At 41.1% G+C, this 27,383-nt stretch overlaps 2 protein-coding genes across 3 annotated transcripts in view; one reads left to right on the forward strand and one right to left on the reverse strand.

The window, feature by feature from the left end:
- The window catches only part of slc1a1 (solute carrier family 1 member 1), a 31,927-nt gene extending 30,364 nt beyond the window's left edge, over positions 1 to 1,563 (reverse strand). Inside the window, exon 1 of the mRNA XM_063900491.1 lies at positions 1,286 to 1,563. Coding sequence (XP_063756561.1) covers positions 1,286 to 1,385 — 100 coding nt within the window. The 5' untranslated portion in view covers positions 1,386 to 1,563. The remainder of the gene's footprint in view (positions 1 to 1,285) is intronic.
- Positions 1,564 to 4,396: 2,833 nt separating this feature from the next.
- The window catches only part of rap1gds1 (RAP1, GTP-GDP dissociation stimulator 1), a 48,642-nt gene continuing 25,655 nt past the window's right edge, over positions 4,397 to 27,383 (forward strand). Inside the window, exons 1-8 of one of the 2 annotated variants that reach the window (XM_063900511.1) lie at positions 4,397 to 4,722; positions 12,700 to 12,807; positions 13,550 to 13,672; positions 16,668 to 16,793; positions 19,902 to 20,048; positions 23,645 to 23,773; positions 24,494 to 24,619; positions 26,970 to 27,113. In XM_063900511.1, coding sequence (XP_063756581.1) covers positions 4,719 to 4,722; positions 12,700 to 12,807; positions 13,550 to 13,672; positions 16,668 to 16,793; positions 19,902 to 20,048; positions 23,645 to 23,773; positions 24,494 to 24,619; positions 26,970 to 27,113 — 907 coding nt within the window. In that variant the 5' untranslated portion in view covers positions 4,397 to 4,718. The remainder of the gene's footprint in view (positions 4,723 to 12,699; positions 12,808 to 13,549; positions 13,673 to 16,667; positions 16,794 to 19,901; positions 20,049 to 23,644; positions 23,774 to 24,493; positions 24,620 to 26,969; positions 27,114 to 27,383) is intronic. The other variant, XM_063900512.1, reaches the window with a different exon arrangement.

Here is a 27,383-nt window from a genome sequence, read left to right on the forward strand (position 1 = left end):
GGATTATTTGACAGAAATAGAAGCTGATTACTTTGAAAAGGTGGAAATTTGGCCGGGAAAAAAACCATCAAGCGATAAACAGGGTGGCGGCTTGCTCTCCCTGTCTACGAAAATTAAACAATTTGCGTAGTTAAATTGCAGGTAAACAAGAATTGGATTTCTTACTGAGAGTGACATGAGAAGATCCATACTGATTGAATATCTGTGTAAAGAGCTACAGAGCTGGAGTCCGGACATGGAGAGCATAGTTTAGCAGACTGGAAGGAAGTCACACCTCTGGAGATCAGGCTTTAAGACAGTGAATATCTCCATTTAGCTGTGATTATTTACCTGTCAAAAAAACATCCCCGTCCATCCGTTGTCTTTATAACTCTGTAGACAACCTGTGCGCATTTCCCGTTTTTAAATGTAGCCTAAGAATGATCAGGAAAATGGGTAGGTTTAGGAGAAAAAGTACTAATACTTTTATGCAAAATCTTCCCATTTAAGGAGCTGGAACTTAAATGTCTTTGGAGAAAGACTTCCTGGCAACATTGCAACTTAATGTTCTGTTAACCCATTCATGGATTCAGTTGGCTAAAACTAATGTTAAAAATACACAAGTAGGCCTATTGTCTGTCAAAATCTGAATTTATAAAATAACTAGTAATTAAAACTTCCAAAATGTAATACGGTTGAAGTGTTAAGAAGTATAATACGTGGGTAAAGTACAAACACCCCAAATGTGTACTTAAGTAGAGTACTTGAGTAAATGTACTTAGTTACTTTCCACCACTGGCTACAAGTCTGCATTTAACACACAGATGGAGATTGATATTGAGCTCAATGTCAGAGACATAGCAAATTATCCATAATTGAAATATCTCTTTAGTGTTAATACAGTATATTAAGTAGTGCCAGCAGATACTGTGTGCTGTGCACTGCTGAAGGCTCAGTGATGGGACTGCTCACAGATCCAGATCAGCTGTCATTTTAGTCTGGTCACGTTTGACTGAGACACTTCCAGACTGCTCTCTGCTCTGGAGGACAGAGGCTGTGTCTCCTGCAACCCCTCACTCACACCGCCCCTCTATTATTATAGGAAAGATAATTATGAATGAACATAGGTTATCCCCTAAAACACATGTACTGTTGCTGTTTCGTACAGCAGGGGCCAGCTTGTGCAAAACAGGTTGATTTATGCCAGCAGTGACAGCAGCTGAAAGCAACATTCAGGACAAAGAGTGGACAGAAACAGCAGGAATATGAAAGCATTCTCTCATTCATCAGCAGGCATTCCACATACCGAGCACCACGGAGAAAATCGTGGCGATCAGAAGCCAGTTCCTCTTCAGCAAGCCTTTGAAATGCACGCCTCGTCGTTGTTTGTTACCCATCATTTCCATATCGTTGTTAATTCTCAAAAAAATGAGGGAAAATCCCAATGGCGCCGCTGAGACAGACAGTCTGCGGCCGGGATGTCAGGTGCAGCCGCAGCAAAGAGGATGGAGAGCCGCCTTTTACACAGCAGAGAGGCAGCCGACAGAGCTGATGGTGGCCAGCGATGCTGTGTATCAGTGTATGTGTGAGTGTCCTGGAGAGAAGGAATGAGGGAGGGAGCGAGACCGTCTCCTTCCCCCTCCGCCTCCCTCCCTTCCCCCACACAAGGTGTGTCTGACATGTTCTGCTTTTCATGAGGGACACCAGTGTAAGGAATTAAAACATTACCCATTTGGAAACACATTTAGAAAACACAAAGGATAATTCATATGTTCTACAATCAGAGGTGGAGAAACTAATATTCTCTGTTACTAAGTAAAAGTGACGGCTTCCAAACTTTACCAAAAGATAAATGTTTCGTTGGAAATCACTCTATAGACTCATCCCACAATAATCCGTGTCATGCATTATGACCCATTGCAAGTGTGGATGTGTCGATTTACTCCACAAACTCTGGGTTTTTTATAGCGCAATACTCTCCCTTTCTTATATTTATTTTGTATTTTTATCCTGGGCATAAGACAGAAGTTGAACGCCCTCTTATATTTAATGATTTCTATATTTCTGAAACTCATTATAAAAGACAACTGAACAAGACTTGGAATCTTGCCTGCAGAATAACATAATGAACATCAGCAGGAGAGGACTCTTTAAAGTAGAGACGCTACATACTGCTATACACCTGAACATCAACAGGAGAGTACTCTTTAAAGTAGAGACGCTACATACTGATATACACCTGAACCTCAACAGGAGAGGACTCTTTAAAGTAGTGACGCTACATACTGATATACACCTGAACATCAGCAGGAGAGGACTCTTTAAAGTAGAGACGCTACATACTGATATACACCTGAACATCAACAGGAGAGGACTCTTTAAAGTAGTGACGCTACATACTGATATACACCTGAACATCAGCATGAGAGGACTCTTTAAAGTAGAGACGCTACATACTGATATACACCTGAACATCAGCAGGTAATGACTCTTTAAAGTAGAGACACTACATACTGATATACACCTGAACATCAGCAGGAGAGGACTCTTGAAAGTAGAGACTCTACATACTGATATACACCTGAACATCAGCAGGAGAGGACTCTTTAAAGTAGTGACGCTACATACTGATATACACCTGAACCTCAACAGGAGAGGACTCTTTAAAGTAGTGAGGCTACATACTGATATACACCTGAACATCAGCAGGAGAGGACTCTTTAAAGTAGAGACACTACATACTGATATACACCTGAACATCAGCAGGATAGGACTCTTTAAAGTAGAGACGCTACATACTGATATACACCTGAACATCAGCAGGAGAGGACTCTTTAAAGTAGAGACGCTACATACTGATATACACCTGAACATCAGCAGGAGAGGACTCTTTAAAGTAGAGACGCTACATACTGATATACACCTGAACATCAGCAGGAGAGGACTCTTTAAAGTAGAGATGCTACATACTGATATACACCTGAACATCAGCAGGAGAGGACTCTTGCTCTAAGAATAGCAAAACCTGTGCGTGACTCTTTTCATTAGGATCATTATGCATCTATTATTAAGCAAACTTTTGTAACCTTTACCATCCAAAGAGCCATTTGTTCCCCTTTGTCACCAAATAAAATGTGTCTGGAGCAATAACACAGTTCATAAGTTTTTTATACAGTAATATACAACAAAGTTTGGTTTATAACAAATGTTGTTTGCTCCATTGAAGTTATAGATCAACAACATTTTTGATTGTCTATTACTATTTTTACCTGTTATAACATAAAGCAACAAATGCTGTGTGCTTGTGCTTTAAACGTCTTTTAAGATTACATTATTGTTGTTTGCTAATTTCTCACAATCTATCAAGCATACAAGTAAGGCAATAAAAGCAAAGGTATTTATAGACGCAGAATTAAACTCTATATTTCATTTATTTTTTGGGGTATATCCATGGTTAGTTTTCCATGGCCAGGAAATAGATGTAGTAGGATGTCTGGCGTCAGAGTATTATTTTTAATCACAATTTTAAACTGAACTCATGACCTTATGACCCTCTATAATACTAAAAGAATAACTCCACATCCCTTGCAAATGTTGTCTTTGCTGAATGCAGTGGTTAAACCTTTGACCTTACAGCAGTCATGTATACCTGGACTTCAGGTGACATTGTGTCGTCTACAGTTCCTCTTCCTTTTTTTTCTTCCACTGACGCTAACCCACCCTTCATGCATTCAATGTATACACATCGTGTAAACAACATATTGTTATTTGTTAATACTGAGAGCCATGTTCATCTCTTAATATTTTTGCACATTTCTAAATATCCCTACCTCTCTCAAAATCTGTACAGCCTTCCACTCTGAAAAATAATATACTACAGTCCGTCATATATTTACAGAAGAGGATTAGGGCTTGGTCTGTAACCAAAATATTTATATATTTTTAGTTCTGACTTTCCTCTAAGAATTAGGAACTACAAAAACTAATATCCCCCAAAACATTTTTCTCACTTGGCCCTAATCCTTTCCCGTATATATTCGTCCTAGTTTTTTAAAATATATATATTTTATGTGAATATATTCCTTAACACTTTTTAATATGAAATTGTATTCATATTTTGTATTTAATTTGTATAACTATTATATGTTTGATCTTCTCTTACAACCTCTTTCCTTACGTTGTGTTTATCTTTGCACTACCATACATCAACGCAAATTCCTTGTATGTGTAAACTTACAGCGATACACTTGATTCTGATTATGAATTTGGACGTGCTTATCTTACTATCTGTTCAGCCTCTGTCCTGAGTATTTAGATGTGTTTCTAGGCTGCTATCTAGCGGCGATGTGTTGCATGACACCTTAAATACTTTTATTTTGAAGTTTGTAACCGGAAGTCCTACTCCCTTCTACCTGATTGGCATGTCAGACTGAGGCATACGGAGCAGCGTTAGCCAGCAGGTCTTCTGTCGGTGTGGATATGAGAGGAAGTCAGATGTGTTAACCTAGTAGTCCCCCGGTACACAGGCCACTGCATCCATCTAAGCGGTACTGTCCGACCGGCCCGGCGGCTGCTGTCGCTACCTCACTGGCTAGCTAGCTAGCTAACCCGCTCACTTCACCAGTTTAAGGCGGTCCAAGGGACGGAGGAAACGGGCCCTCTGGATAGTACGACTCGGTTTGCAGCTGCCCTGCAAATCCTAACACCGGGGTTATTTTCTGGAGCTACATCCTGCTGAGATGGGTGAGTAGACAGCTAGCAGCCAGCGCTCTGTGGGCCGAGTTAGCAAACAAGAACAGTTTATTTTCATTCAACGACTTCGTTAAACCCTAAAATGGCTGTTGTTTTAACACACGCAGTCAGAGACGTATAGTTTGTGGGGCACGTTGTGTATCTCCCCTTACTGTCCCGGTACTACTACTTCCCTCCACAGTGGTCTGCTTCATTATTCTATCATTAGTCATATGAAAAGCTGACTATTGCTAAATATGTGCACGTACGCGCTCGCGCCTGTCTGCTCAGCTCTCGGGTGGGGTAGCTTCACTCTCCATCCACTACCCGCTCATAGTGATTATTTTCTTCCGTTAAACCACGCTAGCCTCTGAACTGATATCATTCCACCTCGACACGGTTCTGCTGCGACTCGAAACGGCTTGGATGTCAAATGAATGAACCCCCCCCCTGAAATGGCAGAGCTGATGGTGCTGTGGATGACACTCCTCCATCTCAACAGCTGTTATGCAATAGGAGAGCAGCCCGCTGTGTGTGGCTGTTTGTACTGCGCTGCTCTGTGATGTTGCTGTTGTAACTTAATAGCTTACAGTTATAAGATTAATGATTTAATCTGTTTATTGATTTAATGCATAGAAAGCTGCTAAAGGTTGTATTACTATTTATAGTTAAAAGGAGAGTTAGAAATAATTATATTTTGTTGTATTCTATCTGATTGATATTGATTTGAGATATGTTTTCTGTTCTATTGCCTAACAAAGGGTTAAGAAACTGAACTACCAGAATGCTTAGCGGCTTAAACTAAACAAGAGTTACGCGCTTTTCCTTAGGATGAAAGTAGTGCCGCGTATACGAAAAATGACTAGTAAATACATGGAGCTGTTGATTATATGTTTTGTGGTGTTTGCTGAACGTGTAATGGTTGCTACTGATTTCTCTACATAAAGAAGCCTTTGTTTTCATATCCGACGTCCTGCTGTATATTTTGGAGGTAGTTAATCTACATTTTTGGTGCCGAAACCAGGGATAAGATGAGCCAGGAGGACTCAATCGGAGATGCTGCGGGAATGACAGGAGACGAACGTCGGACAGAAGCGGAAAGAATGAGACGAAAGCGAGGTACAATCAGAGGTGCCACTACAAGACTTATTAATCAGATTGACCCAGAAATGGCCAAGCCAGATCCAGATACTGATCACTTGAGCACTTTATTGGAAATGCTGTCGGCTTAGGAGGACAGTCTGTCTGAACTCGACCACGGAATAGAACGGCTAACTACGTTGGATGACTTGGAAACGGAGATCGAAGCCTCCGAGGAATACAAGGAACGTGTCATCATGTCCAGGAGCCATGTGCAGTGCACGATAAAGAAAAGGGAGGAGGTGAACCAAAGCGCAGCACATCCAAGAGTGAGTGATGCTTCAGGTAACTCAGTACCACAGAGACAATCAGTAAAGCTACCAAGGTTGATTATTGACAAATACAATGGAGATGTCAGTATGTGGCAAGAGTTTTGGAGCCAATATGAGACTGCTATACACGAAAATGATGCACTGTGCAAGAGAGAGAAATTTACCTATCTGAAAACCTACCTCACTGGTGCAGCTGCAAAGGCAGTAGCAGGACTGGTGTTAACAGATGTAAATTATGACAGCGCAATCACTTTACTGCAAAGCAGATTTGGAAGGAAAGATCTGGTGATCAGTGCTCACATGTCAAAGCTACTAAATCTAAACCCTGTAAAGAAATCATCTGATGTGAATGCATTAAGGCGGTTATATGATGAATGTGAAATTCAGATTAGGAGCTTGGAGTCACTGGGTGTAGTGTCAGAAACCTACGGAAGCCTACTATGCCCAATCTTACTGCAGATGATTCCAGATGACATAGCTCTTGAATATAGTCGTCAGAGGGGAGTGGGTGATGAATGGAAGGTTGCTGAAATAGTCACATTCCTACAGAAGGAGGTTCAGAGCAGGGAAAGAGCACTGCAAATGACAAATTCATACAGAACAGAACATAAAGCAGAAAACAAGCCATGGAAGCAGTCACGTTCATTCAATGAAGTGAAAATGAAAGGACCTAGCATGCAATCTGCTGCTGCACTGCACACAGCCAGCCAGAACACATACAACTGTTTGTTCTGTGACAGTGCAGAACATAAATCTGAACATTGCCCAGATCACAACATTCCTGAACGCAAAGACAAACTCAAGAAAATGGGAAGATGCTTTGTGTGTTTAGGACGGAAACACATTGCAAGATTCTGCAAGATGAAGGATGTGTCATGTGAAAAATGTGGAAGAAGACATCACATTGCTGTGTGCACGGGTGAGAGAAATGAGGTGCAGCCCCACACTGTTACTGAAGATGCTGTGGTTTCCTCAGTCACTCCTCATTCAGTGAAGATGAAAACAGATGGACAGAACACTGTGCTGCTCCAAACTGCTAAGGCGTGGGTGCAAGGTTCATCAGGCAGAAAAATAGCTCGCTGCTTACTCGATGGAGGCAGTCAGAGAAGCTTCATCCATGAAAACCTAGTGAAGAGCCTGAAGTTACCAGTAATCAGACAAGAGACACTCACTCTTCACACGTTTGGCTCCTCTGTCCCCACAAGGTCACAACGCAACACAGTTAAGGTAATCATGGAGAATGTCTGGGACAGCCAGCAGAGAATTGAAATAGAAGCTGTAGAAACCCCACAGGTGTGCTCAGCTGGGATGAAGGTTCCTGGTGACCAGATTCAACATGAGCTTAAGAAAAGGGGACTGCAACTAGCAGACTTCCCCGGCGATGACGGTGATCCTGAGCTCTCCATCCTGATAGGAGCAGACTACTATTGGCAAATAGTATCAGGAAGAGTGGAGAGACTCACAGAAACATTGGTTGCATTGGAGAGCACCTTTGGATGGTCTGTGCAGGGACCAGTGTCCATGTCAAGTGTCGCAGAGGCTGCCTGCATGTTCATACCACTTGATGAAGACACACTTGTCTCCAAGCAACTGAATGCATTCTGGGAAATTGAGTCTCTGGGTATCACAAGTGAAAAAACACAGAACCCAGCAGAAGAAGAGGCTCTGCAGATGTTCGAAAGAACAACAACCTTCAACAATGGACGATACCACGTGGAGTTGCCATGGAAACCAGAAAGAGCAGAACTCCAAGACAACTACAGAGTTGCCAAAAGGAGGTTTGAAGGTCTGAAGAGAAGACTAAAGAAAGATGTTACATTGTACAGCAGATACAATGAAGTAGTGGAGGACTACTTACAACAGAACATTGCAGAGGATGTGCCAAAGGACAACGCAAATGCAGACAATGTGAAATACTACTTACCTCACCACGCAGTACTCCGAGAGCACAAGGTGACCACAAAATTGAAAGTGGTATTTGATGCGTCGTCCCATGAAGATGGCTATCCATCTCTCAATGAGTGTTTACTCGCAGGACCAAACCTAAATCCGGATATTCTCAGCGTCCTGATTAGGTTCAGAAAACATGAGATTGCCTTCATGGCAGACATAAAAAAGGCGTTTCTGCAGATATCCCTCGCCGAGAAAGACAGAGACGCAGTGAGGTTGCTGTGGCTCTCGGGCCCACCAAATGGAGAACAGGATGAAAGGCTGCGGATGCTGAGGATGACAAGAGTGGTGTTTGGAGCCTCCCCAAGTCCCTTCTTACTCGCCGCTACAATCAGAAAGCATCTGCAAAATTATGAAACCGAACAGCCACAAGTTGTAGAGACAATAAGAGAGTCACTCTATGTTGATGACTTTATTGCAAGCTCACGCACTGTGGAAGAGGCTTACTATGTAACAACCACCGCTAAGCAAATGCTGTCAACCGCAGGCATGGACCTCTGCAAGTGGATGACCAACTCTCCTGAGCTGAAGAGGAAATGGGAGGAGAGCACAACAGACCACACACTGGCGCCAGAGACACACGGAGCAGTGCTGAAGGTGTTAGGCTTAGTGTGGAGACTAGAGACCGATGACTTCACCTTTGACTTCAGACCGCTAGGGAGCATTCTAAAGCAAAAGAAGAACACAAAGAGGAGCGTTCTACAGTCATCCGAACGTATCTATGACCCGCTTGGGTTCCTGACTCCCTTCACCATCAGAATCAAGTGCATGTTTCAAGAAATGTGGGAGAGAGGACTCTCCTGGGATGAGGAGCTACCACCCGATCTGACTCGAGAATGGCAACAGTGGTGTTTAGAACTACCCCAGCTACACCAACTCGCCATACCAAGGTGGTACCGAACAGACACGCAGTCAGAGAACAAGCATGCCCTGAAACTACATGTGTTCTGTGACGCCAGTGAAAGAGCTTACAGTGCTGTAGCCTACCTGCAAGGTGAAACTCAAGACGGAGAACCTACAATGAGCCTAGTCGCGTCCAAATCCAGGGTGGCCCCTCTCAAGAAAATGACACTGCCACGCCTAGAGCTCATGGGAGCTGTGATCGGAGCGAGACTAGCAAACAACTTGATGATTACTCTGAAAATGGAACCAATTCAGATAAGAATGTGGACAGATTCTATGATTACGCTGCATTGGATCTGCAGCTCTGCTCAGAAGTGGAAACAGTTCGTTCGTGAAAACTTGAAACATAGCCATCTATGGTGGAATGGTCCCAGTATTGTGACATCAGCCGATCAGTCAGAGGAGACTGATGATGATTATGTTCCAGAAAGGGCGAACACAGAACTCAAGTCGAGTCACCAAGTCACTGTACAGCTTGCTGCAAATGACGCAGACCTCACTGAACCAGTGCTGGAGCTAGCCAGATACAGCAAACTGAAAAGAGTCTTCAGAGTGACAGCCTGGATAAAGAGATTCCTAGCAAATGCTCAAACAAAACCAAAGACAAGAGGAGAACTGACTGCTGACGAGCTCTTCGAGGCCAAAAGGTACTGGATCAAGATAACACAACAACAGAGTTTCAGTCAAGAGATCAAACAACTAAAGACAGGAAAGGGCCTCAGTGACTGTACGATTAAAGAACTCAAGCCATTCCTGGATGAACATGAACTGCTCAGTGTAGGAGGAAGGCTGCAGCAGTCTGACTTCACATTCAGAGAGCAGCACCCATGGATCCTGCCCAGCAAGCATAAATATTCAGAAATGCTCATACAGTACTGTCATGAGAAGGTGATGCATTCAGGAGTGAGAGACACCCTCGTACAAGTTAGGGAGAGATACTGGATCATGCGCGCAAGGCAGCTGGTCAAGAGTGTTGTGGCAAGATGCACAATCTGCAAAAGATTCAAGGCAAAGGCTGGAAGGCAGATCACTGCACCTTTACCAAAGGACAGAATAACTGAATCCCCACCATTCGAAGTCACTGGTGTGGATTTTGCAGGACCACTTTATGTGAAAGCGGAGGATTCTGTAAAAAAGTCATACATCACGCTATTCACCTGTGCGGTAACCAGAGCCGTACACTTGGAGCTAGTCTCAGATCAGCCAACAGAGACATTCCTGTTGGCGCTGAAAAGATTCATTGCTAGAAGAGGATTATGCAAGGTAATCTACTCAGACAACGCAAGAACGTTCAAGAGAGCTGATCAGGGCTAGAAAGAGCTGTGGAAAGCCATCAAAGACCCTGAACTGCTGCAGTTCTTCTCAGAAAGGGGAATCACTTGGAGATTCATCGCTGAGCGAGCAGCCTGGTGGGGCGGATTCTGGGAGAGGCTCGTCCGATCAGTAAAAACATACCTGAAGAAAGTTCTGGAAGGAAGAGCTTCACTCAACTTCGAAGAAATGTGCACAGTCCTGACAGAGGTTGAGGCTACACTAAACTCTAGGCCTCTGACCTTTGTGCATAATGCAGTGGATGAGCCACAGCCACTGACTCCAGCTCACTTCCTGGTGGGTAAACGACTGACCTCTCTACCACCCAAGCCATTCCCAGCTGAAACAGAGCACCCAACTGCTAACAAAGCAGAGATCACACGAAGATGGAAGTACAGCCAGAGACTCACAACCAGCTTCTGGAATGCCTGGCGCAAAGATTACCTACTAGACTTGAAGTCAGCAGACCGCTGTGACACACCGACACCCACCCCACTGAAAGTGGGTGACGTCGTACTCATTGGAGAAGATCACACACCCAGACAAACCTGGAAACTGGGAAGAATCAAAGAACTGTTTCCAGGCCGAGATGGTCTTGTTAGGTCGTGCTCAGTTCGCACTACATCAGGGACTTTGTTGAGGAGACCTATTCAGTTACTGTATTGTCTGGAGATTTAGATGACCAGAGTAGTTCATCGGGGGGAGAATGTTGTAACTTAATAGCTTACAGTTATAAGATTAATGATTTAATCTGTTTATTGATTTAATGCATAGAAAGCTGCTGAAGGTTGTATTACTATTTATAGTTAAAAGGAGAGTTAGAAATAATTATATTTTGTTGTATTCTATCTGATTGATATTGATTTGAGATATGTTTTCTGTTCTATTGCCTAACAAAGGGTTAAGAAACTGAACTACCAGAATGCTTAGCGGCTTAAACTAAACAAGAGTTACGCGCTTTTCCTTAGGATGAAAGTAGTGCCGCGTATACGAAAAATGACTAGTAAATACATGGAGCTGTTGATTATATGTTTTGTGGTGTTTGCTGAACGTGTAATGGTCGCTACTGATTTCTCTATATAAAGAAGCCTTTGTTTTCATATCCGACGTCCTGCTGTTTATTTTGGAGGTAGTTAATCAACAGTTGCTCCATATTATGGTTATTGATGGTGGTTTAGGGTTAGGGTTAGGCCTGTGTAGTATTCATACCTCTGACACGTACCACCTCTCCATCTTTCACATCGGTAATCCATGTCCCATATTTGCAGTGGTATTTCTGAATGGCATCTAGAGCCATGTTTGTTTGACAGTTTATGAAGTGTTTCTAATTTCAGGCTTGATTTCCCCCCCCCTCCTCCTTTTTTAAGACAACCAGTGCCTTTAATATAGTGCAGTTTTTGCGCAGCAAAGGGATTACCCCCTTTTTTGATGTGTTAATTTGCTATAAGGCATTTATCATGTGTGGGTTGTGAGGTGCAACTGACAGCAACAACCAGGTCACTGCACCGGTTTGTGTGCAGTCCTTATGCAGCCCTTCATTACCTGATGGAAATTCCCTCTGTTATTGCAACCACTCCAAGCATTACAGATAATTAAAACATGTCTCTATTGACGATCAATATAATAGAGGAAGAAGTGTGTCAGCTTTTGGAGTTGTTAGAGTGCAAAATCCAAAATCTGAATGTATTACACGTGTACTGTGTTATAGGTATTTGTCACCTTATATATAGCGTAGTTTTGTACATGGTTAATATCAGTGTATTGCATCTAACTGTAAATAAAGTATAGATCAAGTGAAGCGATATGGAGCTATCACTACCATATGATGTTATGAGGAAAGAGAAAATCTGTTATTTGACTGGTTATAGGAAGAGCAGGATTGATGACCTCATTGCATGTGATGGATGTACAGCAGTTCTAAATCTGTGATTCAGTGTCTGTGAACAGAACAAGACTAGTATACGGCTCGACTGCGTAAAATCAAATTGCTCCTGATGACTTATTGAGGAAAGATTTCTATGTGCTTGAAGCAGTGTCACCATCACACGTGTGCATAAATGAAAACCTTTGGTCAAATACCAAAGGCTTTTTATTTAAAAATGAATAAATACTACTGAAGCAAAGAAGAACACCCCATGTGTTTTTATATTTTTGTGATGATATGTCATCCTTCCACCTCTTTACTCGTTATTCTGTTGTCAGTGGCAGGTGGTTGGATCCTATCCCAGTAGTCCCACAATGAAATGAACATAATCGAGTGAAATATTGATCTTTAAAATGCATGCTGTGCTGGCAAATCATGTGCTCCCCAAACAAACACTGCGATCAGGTTGATTTGGCTGTGCTTTTTAGGGATACGTTTCACACCCGTTTTTTCATGGCGTTCTCTCCATGTGTCTTGTTTCTGTTTCAGACAACCTAAGTGATGCCCTGGAGAAGCTGAAGCTAGCGTCCAAAGACAGCGCCACTGACAGCGTGGACAGCTGTCTGGACTGCCTGCTGAAAGCACTCGCCAACAACCGTGAGTAGAGCGTGACCTAACAACCCTTTTGGAATATCTTGTATAGCCTTTCAGGGCCTGTGTCCACATCTTTTTCTGGCTGATAGTCGCTGGCAGGGTGCTGGGCAGAGCTTCCTCCCAGCAAAACCCTCCGGGCACTGTTATGTGACAGACTAGCATCGCCCCCTTGGATGTTATTATCTTTTTGTGCTACTAGATATTTTATTTGACATTGTTTTTTCACCACTACAACCAAATAGGAGATGTTTGCTTTCAAACTTCATATGATTGAGCATATGTCACTGCTCAGCCTGACTGCAGTAGGGCGAGGAAGAAGATCTGATATCGAGATAAAAGTTACACACTCATTGGCAGCAACAGCAAGCTCCGCCCTGCCGATCTGCCCCCCCCAAAAAGCTTTTTGGTCTTCGTTATTATAGTTTCCGTTATTACGATTTTACACAAGCTTTTTCTCCAAATGTCTCCGGTCAAAATATTTTCCAATTGAAGCAGTCGGTGTGTCTGCACACAAACTCTGGTGCACTCAGAAAGAAATACCCTGGGTACAGCGCTTTTCTCTCTGGGCATCACATGCTTTTCCTTGAAATAACAAAAAAAAAAGAAGGTGTCGCTCAGGGGAAGGGCCCCATGTGGACTCAGGCCCTTAGTCTATTGTAAACAAAAGCAGGCTCCTCCTTCAAACCCTCTGGTTAATGTGGTCTCTCTGAAACTGTATTATCCTTTCTGAACTGTGCTCCTGCAGACACAGAGGCCAGTGTGAAGATCCAGGAGATGGGCGTTCTTACCATGCTCCCCATCCTGCTGACCCCCCAGTCCTCCTGCACCCCCAAAGTAGCCAACATCATTGCGGAGCTGGCCAAAAACGGTGAGGTTCCATTCCCAAGCTCATCACCCAGGAACACCCTGTCTTTCTGTACTCCATTTTTCACGATTCCTTTTTTATCCTTCTTTTTTGCTTTTGTTTTAATTTTACAGAAATAATACTGTAATTACAAAGCAAATAAATTAATAGGGTCTATTGATATACCTTTGAGTTGAAAATTCAACATTTTAAATGAAAATGTTTTATTTCACAGATATTCAATATTTTAGATATAGTTTCCTTATTTGCTTTGCTTCCTCGTCTACATATCCTTGTAAAACATTCACTTCTCTGCTGGTTTGGGTAGTATATTTCACCTTTGTTTGTCCTCATCCTTGTTTTTACATGATCAATCATAAATCAATCAAAGTGTATTTATACAGCCCAATATTACACATTTACATTTGTCTCAGGGGTCTTTGTACAGAATATGAATATGACACCCTCTGTCCTTTGACCCCCACATCGGACAAGGAAAAACTTCCTAAGAAACCCGAGAGTTAACGCAGGGAAAATGGAAGAAACCTTGGGGAGAGCAGCAGAGGAGGGATCCCTCCCCCAGGATGGACAGAAGTGCAGTAGATGTCGTGTTTAAATTAAAGAGATAATACATTAAAAACAGAGGTAGTCCAGATGCTGGATTATGCATGTGTCTAACTAAGAAGACGATGGATCCAGGATGTGTTGGTGTTACAGTGCAGTGAGTCGTGGATACTTGTAGGTACAAACGGAAGCGCGTTTGTTTGACTAAGCTAGTTGTAGCAGCTTCATTTCAGAGCTTAATTGTTACTGTGAGGTTATCGTGTAAAGACCTTGCATAACTGCAGTATCGGAGAGCTAAACCTTTTCTCAAATCCCTCTGCGTAAGTTTAGCAGAAGCTTTTAAAGAGGAAAAAAGCAGACTCAAATAGAACTTTAGGCCAGAAAAGGTTAAGATAATGATTGGGCTTTTTTAGCACCTTGCAAATGGCAGCTAATGATCACTCCCCTGCAGTTTGCCAAGCTTGGCAACAACCCACTGGCATTTATGTGTCACTGCTTCCGGAAATGTCTGCGAGCAGCCAAGGGACTGCTGGGCTGAGTCCCTCTTCGTCTGACAGTTTGAACTAACGTGATTGTTTAAAGCCGAACCAGGCGAGGTTTCATGTAAAAACATATCTGACTAATTAGCTCAGACCAGCACCAGAGGTGAATCATGTCTCATCCCCAATTAAACCCAGATGATTCAGCAGGATTTCCCAAGTGAAAATCCAAGAGCAGCATGGTGACTGGTGAGGAAATGGCGACAGAGCTTCATTGGGAACTGTAAACTGAGTTATTGTCAGTGATTTGCCCCCTCATTCCTCCACAAATTAGCTGAGGTAGCTGTACGGATGTTGGGGTTAGTGATACATATTTGATTGGTAACTGTCCTAATAACCAGCATAATGTGGATGAGTTGGGAGAATCAACCCATTTATTGCTGTTATTTTGCATCCTATCATTCATGCTAACAAGGCACTTAATAAGAAGAAAAGCTCTTCTTTTTGTGATTTTTAAATTTGTCAATAAAATAGAGTCAAATAGCCAACGATTCAGTCAAACTCAGATGGCCAGTTTCCAAGTGTAGACTTAAGTTGTAAAGCTTAAAGTATAAATAAGTTTAGAATCTTGTGACTTAAGACCTGTCAAATAAGAAAAGTGTGATTCACGAACGACGTGTGAATGCACTTGACTCCCCAAGCCTAAACGTTTAAATGGTTTGCAATTAAAGTATGCAGCAAGTCAACTTTTCAGTAGCAGATAATCTTAGCAGCAGGAGGGAGAGGTAGCAGATGATCCTTCAGATTATCACACCAGATGCTAGGATTGAGGATATATATATAATATAATATTTGTAACCGTCCCATATTTAATTAATGAATACATTTAATCGTTAATGGAAACAAGGCACTTAAAACAATCTTCCTTTGGTGAGTCAATCACGGATAATTAGTTTTGGAGGTCTAGTCAAATGGCTCAAACTATAAATGAGTTCTAAATCTGGTGACTTTAAACTTGTAAAAATCTAAATGTTATTGACTCAGCAGTGACTTGTAACGGCACTCTAGTCCACAAGCCTAATTAATGAAATGGTTTCTAATTAAAGTATGCAGCAGTCAACTTTTGACTTTTCAACAGCAGATAATTTTAGCAGCAGGAGGGAGAGGTAGCAGGTGATACTTCAGATTATTACACCAGATGTAAACACTACAATGAGCTCACCATTAAAAAAAAAAAAAAAAAAAAAAAGGCAGAGCTTGAAGTGGAGGATTATGGGTTAACATGTCCGGCTATGTCATATTTCAATTTAATTTCACATTAAAAGGAGATGATGTGATATTAAATCACCACCTTTCAAAAGTTGCATCTTTAACGACGATGAACAAACGTGTGCATGATTTAGGATTTCTGATTTCTCAGTCTTGAGATCATAGAGAAGTGTTTGTTTATAGACCAACGTCGACTTTTTACTTTTAGCAATATCCATTTATGTGCATAAAAGATAAAGTGGTGTTCAATTGTGAGGATTTGCATGATGAACCAAATGCGTCATACACCAGTGTTTGCCACAGAGCTTATCCTGGACAGAAAATCCCATTGTGTTTTTATTGAGCGAACCGGGGTGATGATAATTTCCTGGTTATCCTAAAATACAATCCTCCATCACTCTATTTTTTTTAAAGTAATCAGAATCAATCTCAGAATCATAATTCCTTTTGAAGTCCCACGGAGGGGAAATTGTTACAGCCAATAGATATGATTGAGGCCAAATAAAAACAGCATTTAGTAATGTAGAGTGGCATGCACACAAACATTTAAAATCCAGTCATCATGACACATTCCCTGTATAAAAAGGTAGGTAGAAGCATTATAAACAATTAGAAAGTAATTTAGCACTTTGATGCTTTTTTTTTTTTTTTATCTCCCATGAGCAAGTTTAACGGAATGACCTGTTACCCCCCTCTACCCCCCTCAGAATTCATGCGTGGTCCCTGTGTGGAGGCCGGCCTCATCCCTCCTCTCATTCAGCTGTTAACCTCCGCCGACCAGGAGGTGTTACTGCAGACCGGCCGGGCTCTTGGAAACATCTGTTATGACAGCCGTAAGTTTACTTTGCTCCGGGAACACCAACTCCATCACCAGCCCTCATCACCCCCCCACAGCTAATCAGGCATACAAATGATTCTGCATTATACAAAGAGTTAATGTTTAACCTTGTGATTCAGGGATGTTGCACTGCATGCTGGGACATTTTGATGAGCTTTTATTAACTAGAACCCCTTTACTGCGCTGAATAAAAGTGAAATGCGAATTTAGCCTTTTAGTGTCTTAAATGTAAACATCCTGTACCAGCTAACTCCACACGCAGGCACATCACAGACCTGAGCCCCCAGTCTTCAAGTAAGCTTATTTGCAACCAAAAGGCTTCCACTTATATGCAGTTAACAAGCATTTGGTTATTGTTTGTTTGTTGTTTGACTAAAGGAAGGGTCTATAACCCTTAAAACAGATGAGAGGCTGTGAGGTTTCACAGTTTATCTGACAGTTACATGATTGAAATGCTACATGGAGCACCTTTTGAGATACTGTTCTCAGAAAATCATTAGGGAATGTATCAGCGGAGTGTTTGAGTGTTGACCTCAGCCAGGAGCAGTGGAGTTTAAGCCTGTTTTTTTGTTGTCAGCTGTAAAGGCTTTAACCACAGCTGTCAGATGTGGTGCATAGTTCCTCGTCCTGTTGAAAAGCTGGGTATCTTTGGAATCTGCTGGGATGTGACATTTGTTTGAGTCGAGGGGGGTCTCAGTAATCTGGCATGGTTTTATGATAGACACACTGGGAGAGTGTGGCAGAGCAGCTGCTTGCTCCCTAAGAAACACACACCATAATGTGGCAGCCACATTTGCGTATGTCAAGTATATAAAACACAATCTTATGGAATAATGTACGACAAGATGAAAATAGGTTCAACTGTAGGCTAGTTGAACTGTCCTTAAAATACACTCGTGATACATGGTCACTGCGGATAGGAAGAGTAGTTAGCCCTTAGGGTCTCGCAGTACAGTACATTACATATACAAAGAATAAATCATGATTTTTGTTACTATTTATAGACCCTACATTATATGCATATAAAGAAATGAACATTTGATGAAAGCAAAAAAACTAAAAGAAGAAAGAATAATTGTGGAATGATGGATCTGTAATGTCATCAATGTAAAGACACTGAGGGTCGGGTTTATTTAAAGGCCTGAACCCCATCAAGACCACTCCTGGCAAACATCTGTTAATGCACATGCTTAACCACATGGACATCTGTGTGAGCACATTGCTCTGCTGATGTGGCTCAACCCTTTCAGTTCAAAGGAGCATCGGTTCTTCCCAGGATATCTTTCAGAATCCTTTGCTGTTTGGATGTAATGAACTGTACACATGTGTTTCGTACAGTGTGCAACGTACACTTCTTCACACATTAAGAGTGGTGTGAGTACTTGTAAGATTGTCCGGTATCTTCCCTTTAAATTGAAGGATGCAACCCAACAACCGTTGGTGAAGCCAATATAGTTATTTCCCCCCAGCCTTGGATCACTGTTAGCCGTGCTGGTCCATAACCAGTGCTGCACAGATCCTCCTATCCTTTTCATATTTCATCCTACCTTCTAGGGGTGGGAATCACCATGGTCCCAATGATACGATACCATCGCGATACTTAAGCTATGATATGATGGTATTGCGATTCTACGATATGCTAAGTATTGCGATACGATATATTGCAATATGGCGCATTTCTGATTTCTTTCTGTGCTGACTCTATCTTTGTTTGGACTGACTTCCTGCCAATCCCACCGACTTTTCCCACGGCCATGACCGCACAAGAAAAAGCTCAGCACCATTTAATGGATTGAAAAAGCAATTGTTGCCTAAAACTTTTTGGGGATTTGCAATATTAATAGTTTATATTATAAATATCGATACTTGGTGTCCATGTATCGATACAATATCGCCACGCAAAGTATCACCAAACTATGCTGTATCGATTATTTCCCCCACTCCTACTAGCTTCACCTATGGACCCCCAGATACTTGAAATATTTTAACTGGGGCATCAATTTGATGGTTAGCAGAGAACCATTCCCTCAGACCTGAAGGTGTTGACCTTCTTCTGAAATGCTTTCTAATAGTTTCCATGCACCTTAGAGTTCACAGGTTCATAAAGACAGCACGAGGGTAAAGAAGACGCCAAACGTACGCTTCCCAGGGCAGTTAGTAGATATGTCGCGCTTCATTTGAATCCTGTGAATCTTACCGTATCTAAAGCTGCTGAAAAGGGCCTTCTTAACTTCTGTAATTCCCATTAGTGTTTGTTTTGGATTTCACAATTAGATCCTTAAACTGCCTGTACATGGACCACAAGTCAGCCTTACAGCAGCTTCATGTGAATGGAACAGAAAAAGAAAATGATACGCACTACACAATATTGCTGATTGTGCGAGTTTATGCTGCTACAAAGGAAAGTAGCCGTGAGAGACACTTCCTTGGACAGCTGTTCAACCGAACAAAGCCCTCACAAAGAGACAATCGTCTTTACTGTGCATCTGCTTTATTTCTGAAGAAAGACATGAAAGAAAAACAAAAGGCATCTGTAAATGGTTATCAAAGGTAAAGTGTACTGGCCTTCAAAGGAGAATGTCCTAGAAAGGGACATACAAAAGCTTGATTATGCCAAACATATCCACTGTCAATGGTCTGTTTTTACTAGCTTGTTATTTAATTTAAAGCAGTTATTTGATTTTGTGATTGTGGATCGTGTGGGTTTTCACTCCTTGGTTGCAACAAACTATCTTTAAAAAAAAAAAATGTATTCAGTTGCCATACAGACATTATTTAATAAGAGGAAAGAAATATGGCCACCAATGCCAATTGTGCCATAAATAGATAGAATCTTAATTATAAAAAGCTTTTATCCTTTGGGCTACAGGTATCTTTTGAATCAAAACCTTGGATTTGCATTATGGTATATAGTTGTGGTCATTATTATTTCCTTCACACTTATTTTATCCACATTTTGACTGCTTTGTAGCCTCAGTTTGCATTGATTTATATGTTTGTACTGCTTACTTAACATTGCTTTCATATGTATTTTTTATTTTTTATTTACTTATTTTCCCTTTGCTTTGTGGTTGATTTGTGTCCTGGCCTCTTTTTTTTGCAGATGAGGGCAGGAGTGCAGTTGACCTGGCAGGAGGGGCTCAGATAGTAGCTGAACACATTAAATCCCTCTCCCAAAATACTGATCCGGAAAATGAGAAGCTCTTGACTGTCTTTTGTGGCATGCTGATGAACTATAGCAATGATAATGGTAATGAACATCTTCCCCCAAGAACTGTTAACTAATCTCACTAATCAGCGGATGTTCTCTTTCTTATACACAGATGATGGCACATCTGTTTTTGTCATAAAACAGTAGGGTGAACATGATATGCTTTTCTTTTTGGACTGACCTCACTCCTGATCTTTCTACCATGCTGTCTGTTGCTTTTCGAACATTTCATTTGAGGTTATCTGCAGGTAATAATATTTGCTGAGAGTCAGCTTTCACAGAAGTAGTACAGTTTCCCCATGGTTATGTCGTAGGCCCTGCAGATAGTACGTATTCATTAGCGGGTTCCTCTCCCTGCTTTGAAGCCCGACAAGCGTATGGCTGTAGAAATGACAATGCTAGTCCCTCAGTGGGATCCAGATTAAAATAGGTCAACAAAAAATGGGTTGATTGCCATGAAATGTCTGGTCTGACCTTTAACGGCACTGTGACATTTGGTCCACCAGAACACTACAAGATGATTGGCAAATAATGTTTGTACAGATATTCACGGTTCACAAATAATGTATTCTGATGAATCACCTTTGGATGGATTGAAATGAAACTCAGTCCACACTTTCATGTTTGTTTCAGGATGAACTGTAATAACTTTGTTTATCCTCTGACTTTGGAAGTAGCGCCATCATCAGGTCAAAACTAATGATATTCCCATCAGTTATACTTTGGTGCTATTTAGCAAATATAAGGATGCTAACCATTAAACTAAGTTGGTAACAACTGTAATCTTCTACACATATATCGGCATGTTTTTTTTGTAAACACGTTAGCTTGCAGACGTTAGCACAAATATACACCAATAAAGCCTCACAGAGCCCCCTGTAGACTCTACATTTCTCTGTTGTGTGCAGGATAACATATAAGAAACTACATGTTCATCAAATTCAAAATTGTTGGTGCGTATATATTTTTAATTTACTTTGGCCAGGATAGCGTTTCAACCTTCCTTTCAAACTTTATGCTAAGCTAGGCTAACTACATCTTCACTCCTGCTCTGTACTGCACACACAAATGGGATGTTATGTCTTTTAAAATACTTATTTCCCAAAATGTGGATCCATCCTGTTAGGTAGGGAGTAGATAAATATGAACTTTTTGGGTAAATTGTGTAAAATCCATCAATCTAGTCTTAAGCAGTTCTTATCTTTTTAGCATTGTACATATTTCCAACAAAATAACCCACATTTCTTTAAGAAAAACATAGGGTAAAGTAATTCTATCAAGCAATTTTATCAATTTTTTATCAATTTTATCATGTTCCCATGCTCAAAAAGGTTGCAGTTTATCGTCCAATGTATCCTCGGTATATGTCTCTATCTCCAGAATCTGGATTGTTTTCTATATGCATACTTTAGAATTCACTAGGAACTTCCAGGATCTGCCACGGTTTCCCTCCATACATCTTCTTTCTGGACTATACTACAGTTTTCTGTCTTAGTGACAACAAGGCCTGTATACAGGAGCAAGTATTTGATCTGACGGAGTCACATCTCCCTGCCAAGTTTCTCTTGGCACCGGACAATGCTTGGTTCTATTTGGCCAGGTGATGCTTTGTTGTTGGGTTGCGCTAACAGAATGAATGAGGTTTTGTGGCTTTCTGCAGCTTCCAGCAGCTTTCAGCATCTAGCTGACTCCTCAAAACGTTGAAACAACTCTACACTTACTAAATCAAATACTGAATCATCAGCATCAGATAAATGCTCGTACTGCATATTTCAAATATTCTATAATATATCTTTTAACTGTGATCTTCAATGAGGGCAATGCATAGATTAATAGTCGGTGCTAGATATTTTTTTTGTTCAGGGTTGTGAATGTATTCTAAGAGGGACATTATTTTTAAGTTAAAGTTTCTGTGCGCTGGTTACTCTGTAATGGCAACTGCTTTGGCTTCATGTCAGTAGTGCAATGGCTAGTTACGAGAAGAGAATATCAAAACAATTGATTAATGGATAAAGGGTTAGCTTGCCCTGCTACTATAAGTTCTGATCGACATGAATTAATGACGTGGTAAGATCTTTTGAGAATTACTCTTGAGACTTTAACTCAACTTGCTCTTCCTGTTTTTAATGCTCATCCCCCACTTGTCTTTCTCTGCCATTGATTTATTCTCTGTTTCTTAATTAAGTATTACATTTCAATACTTATCTTTCTTGTTTTACATTTCTTCTGAGCTCTACTACTTCAGCTCCCCTCCCTGTGGTGTGTAAAGGGTGTGGCCGAATTACTATTTAATGCAGATTTTATATGGCCACATGCATTCAATTATTAAAACCTATCCTATCGTCCCCCATATACAGTCGTGTGTGTGTGTGTGTGTGTGTGTGTGTGTGTGTGTGTGTGTGTGTGTGTGTGTGTGTGTGTGTGTGTGTGTGTGTGTGTGTGTGTGTGTGTGTGTGTGTGTGTGTGTGTGTGTGTGTGTGTGTGTGTGTGTGTGTGTGTGTGTGTGTGTGTGTGTGTGTGTGTGTGTGTGTGTGTGTGTGCAGCAGGATGTCTGCAGGAGGGACTTAGAGTTGTTGTATATATAATACATATAATGTCTCTGTTCTAGTGGTGAACATTGAGAAGTGTTTCAGAAATAATGCTGGATGTGGTTTGGAACATAATATGGCGTTTAATCACGGCAGAGTTTAGCTGAGTTACTCCATTAGAAACTTCTCTCTTCAGAGAGAGCTGCATGATGCTCCAAAGGGGAGTGGCCAGCTTCAGCTCAGCTCAGATTTAAAGCAACAGTCACAGAATCAGCACTTCAGGAACAGGGCTGAAATAGAGGGGGATAATGCCTGCTACAATGGGGGATCTGTTTTGGTATTTTAAGCAAAACACTTCACAGACATGTTTTATACAGATATGGCCCGATAATATATTGTTCAAGTATAGCATAATAGGAGACCTTTAAATTAGATTCAACATTGGGGGAATAAGGTCCTTATTGACCTGCAAAATAAGTGACATCATTCACAAAACAATATTTTATTTTTGCTAAGGTAGGCCAACCTAAGCCACTGGTCTTCCCAAACCAAGCAAAGGCTAAAAGACCGTTAGCAAGCTCATTGACTCGGGAGATGTTCATTTACTCTTTTCCATAGTTTTTATTGAATTAGATTGTGCGTAATGATTGACAAAATACAGAAAAGAGGAAATAGAGAAGTCTTGTGTGACTCTTAGCAACAAAACCCCTTTGTATATTGACTTGACTAAAGGTTTTGGCTTTTTTAAGTGTATCTTTTAAATTTTAGAGGAATAATTATTTATTTTAAAAGTGCCACAGCCTCTCTTTTAGGTCCCATGATGGAATTGTCTCATTCCAGGGAAGCAGAGCAAAGCATTTTAAGCTTTTGAGAATCAGATTCATTCAAAAGTCACTGTTGATCTTAATCAACCAAATGTGTTTTTAATCTAAAACCTAACTTGGTTATTAATAACATGTGTATACTTAGCCCCTATTTTCCCCACTGCGGGACAAATATATGATTCTGATTCTGAATTTACATTTGTCTCTTGACGTCCTCAGCTCTACATTACGATTAGAACAATGACTCTACTGCCTGTCTTTCTCTTTCTTTGTTTTTTTGCAGATTCCTTACAAGCTCAGCTGATCAGTATGGGTGTGATTCCCACTCTGGTGAAGCTGCTAGGCATCCACTCCCACAACATAGCCCTGACAGAAATGTGTCTAATTGCCTTTGGGAATTTGGCTGAGCTTGGTGAGTATACCTAATTATCAGTTTATCTTAACAAACAAGCAATTCCAAGATATTGAAAAGTATAGTTAATGTCTTTGAAAATAACTATAGTTAATTACTGTCATTTTATGACTGTGGTGGTGTTTTAAAGAGGCCCTATTCTGCTCATTTTCAGGTTTTTGAATCTTTGTAGTGTCTCTACTTGGATATGTCTCCATGCTTTGATGTTCAAAAAGCTCTCTATTTTTCTCATACTGCCTGTACCTCTTTTCACCCTCTGTCTGAAACCAGAGCCCAGTCTGCTCTGATTGGTTAGCTGGCCGGCTCTGATGGGATAAGGGATGGTTAACGAGAACCAGTATTAAATTGGTACTGGTACTTAGACCATTTACATGCACACAATCCTATAGAACACTACAGGAGAGAGAAAACCCGAAAAGAAGAATAAGCCCACATAAATGATTTGAATATCACTAAAATACCTCGAGCCTGCTCGATTCTTCTTCTATCATGAAATAGTTAATCCTTTAAGCAGTTCCATAGCATACTGAAAGCAAACTCAGTCATATTCATGGTCCCTCCCTCAGAATCTTAGAGGTGAAAGAAAATGCTTCTCTGAATATTAGTGATACCTCTCCAGGGTGTAGAAATGCACTCCACATGGTCATTAAGCTAAATGGAGTGCACAAGGTGTCCATGCAGGGTGAAGGATCTTCTCATGCCTATGATTCTGTTTTTCAGAGTCCAGCAAGGAGCAGTTTGCCTCCACCAACATCGCTGAAGAGCTGGTGCATCTGTTCCAGAAGCAGACGGAACACGAGAAGAAGGAAATGATTTTTGAAGTTCTGGCTCCACTTGCAGAAAACGGTAATGGGATTTGTCCCTGATCTATTTTTATCATTATTAAGTTCTACCGAACGCCATACCCACTGAACGGTGAAGGGAACAGATTAAGACATAAAATAGTGAGAGACTGCGGTGTTCTCTCAAGCGTTCAGATTGAAATCATGTCCGCCTACTCCATAGTAAATTATCCCCTCAGTGTGAGTCATGCTTTCCGGGATAGCTGCTATCTGCACAGTCATGGCAGACAGCTCCTGCATTTGCTCAGCTGCTCTTTTGTGTGTGTGTGTGTGTGTGTGTGTGTGTGTGTGTGTGTGTGTGTGTGTGTGTGTGTGTGTGTGTGTGTGTGTGTGTGTGTGTGTGTGTGTGTGTGTGTGTGTGTGTGTGTGTGTGTGTGTGTGTGTGTGTGTGTGTGTGTGTGTGTGTGTGTGTGTGTGTGTGTGTGTGTGTTGCGCGTTGCGCGTGTCAGCAGAGAGCATCTCACTTGCTGTTGTTATCACCATTCCAGGCACACTGGGTGCTCCCATACTGTCAGTCTCCAGGACAACGTCCTACTTAACTCCACTCTAGAGAAAGCTCTCTCTACCTCTCCATCTGTTTCATTCCGTCACTCTGCATCCTGTCCAATGCAGTTAAAGTAAAGATATTTTACACTGACAATTTAAAGATTGTTGTCTTTACTTTTTAAGTGTTCAATTTTGGAGGATTTTCAGGATTTTCAAGTGTCCTTACATAGAGGGAACATCTCAAATCGTTCCCTAGACCAGCCTTTCTCAAACTTTTTTCAGTCAGGGCACCTTTCAAAAGTGCATAAAATCCCAAGGCACCCCAATGTAAAATATGATTAAAAACGACACTGCATAACTGCATAGCCTAAACATAAATGCAAATGTCTTGTTTATTTAGACGGGACAGTAAAGTGCAACACGAACTGTGAATAATAATGATAATAACAACTTTATAGGAACTTTATCTAGCAGCACCTTTAAAAACACAGAAGTGCTTCACAAAACAATAAACCAAATGTCATAAAACCACAAGAAGTAAGCAAGAACTCAACAACAAATTGAGACCAAGAGAACTCAAATGAAGTGCAGGATGCAGTTAAAATAAAATAAAGGGGGTAGACATGACAACAAATAAATAAAATGAGATACAATGAATAAGATAAGAAAAAGATGCAGGTTTAAAAAAATGTCATCATAGTCCTTGTTTCCATCTGCGCACCTACACACACACACACACACACACACACACACACAATAATCCACAATGAGAGAGGAAGAGAGAGAGAGGTCGACGTGCACGCAGAGCGCAGGCACGCTCTCACACTTACACAAACAAGCCATGATGCAGACTCAGGGCTGGTGGACGAAGGCTCGCATGCAGGCTGAGGCTCCATGTTACAGTCAATCATGTCCGGTTCTTGTGGGGCTTTTCTTTTTAAAAAACTATCCATGCTGTTGTCCCTTGCTCTTTTTGAAATTAAATGTATTTTCGCGGTTAAATCAAACAATGCGCTGCGCTGCCATCTGACCCCGGTGGGCGGGTCCGCGAGTCAGATTTTTAAATTTTAATTGTTTTTAAATAAAAATTATATATATTATCAACATTAATTTACAATGTTAGTAATCCATTAGTTGGTAAAATAATGTATTTATGTATTCAAATTTAAATATTTTTTTTGGGGGATTTTTTTTTTTTTATTATGTCAGAATACGTAATTTTTTTGGCGGCACCCCTGACACAGTCAGGGGGCACCCCAGTGTGCCGCGGCACCCACTTTGAGAAAGGCTGCCCTAGACTATGTTGGGTTTTTTTTCTGAACTATTTAAGAACGCTTAATTTGCAATCAATAAATATGCTGAATCTTTTTTCAATTAATAGTTTTAAAGCCCCCAATGTATATTTTCTGGCATATTCTGTTCCCCTGAAAACAATTGATTCAACAGTGACTGGTGACAAGGTTTTACTAAAGAATGATTAGTTGTTGATCGGAATTGTTCCAGATACATTTTTCAGTCAATTAATTGACTCAATTATTTTAGCTCTTAACTCATGCTTTAAACTCTAACTGTATAAAAGCATTTTAAAATACATACCTCTATTGTAATTTCGGTCCTAACATTAAAAGCATTTTTTAAAAAATATATATATATCTCTAAACTGTCCGACTACAAGGGTTTATGATAAAGATTTTGTTAAAATGTGTGTAAATACAGCTTAACTTACAAGACATCATTTCATATACTGTACAATCCGGTCATTATGTTGAGCACTGACGAGTCTTGTGTCATATATCATATGGTGGATTACTGCATTGCAGCAGCAGTGGGTTTCAGTGTATACTGTGTCATCCTCCTTCCCTTGCCAGATGTGATAAAGCTGCAGCTGGTGGAAGCAGGCCTGGTAGAGTGTCTCCTGGAGGTGGTGGCTCAGACTGTGGATGGAGAGAGAGAGGAGGACATTGCTCAGCTCAAGACTTCCTCAGACCTCATGGTTCTCCTGCTGCTGGGAGGTAAACATTGTTGGGCTTTTCCAATGCATTGGGTCAATTTTAAAGAGTCCTCTCCTGTTGATTTTCAGGTGTATGTCAGTATGTAGTGCCTCTACTTTAAAGAGTCCTCTCCTGCTGATGTTCAGGTGTATATCAGTAAGTAGTGTCTCTACTGGGACATGTCTACATGCTTTAATGTTCAGAAAGCTCTTTATTTTTCTCATACTACCTGTGCTGCAGCACCTCTTTTCACCCTCTGTCTGAAACCAGAGCCCAGTCTGCTCTGATTGG

The sequence above is a fragment of the Eleginops maclovinus genome, chromosome 14, assembly GCF_036324505.1.
Source record: "Eleginops maclovinus isolate JMC-PN-2008 ecotype Puerto Natales chromosome 14, JC_Emac_rtc_rv5, whole genome shotgun sequence".
Lineage (NCBI taxonomy): Eukaryota > Metazoa > Chordata > Actinopteri > Perciformes > Eleginopidae > Eleginops > Eleginops maclovinus.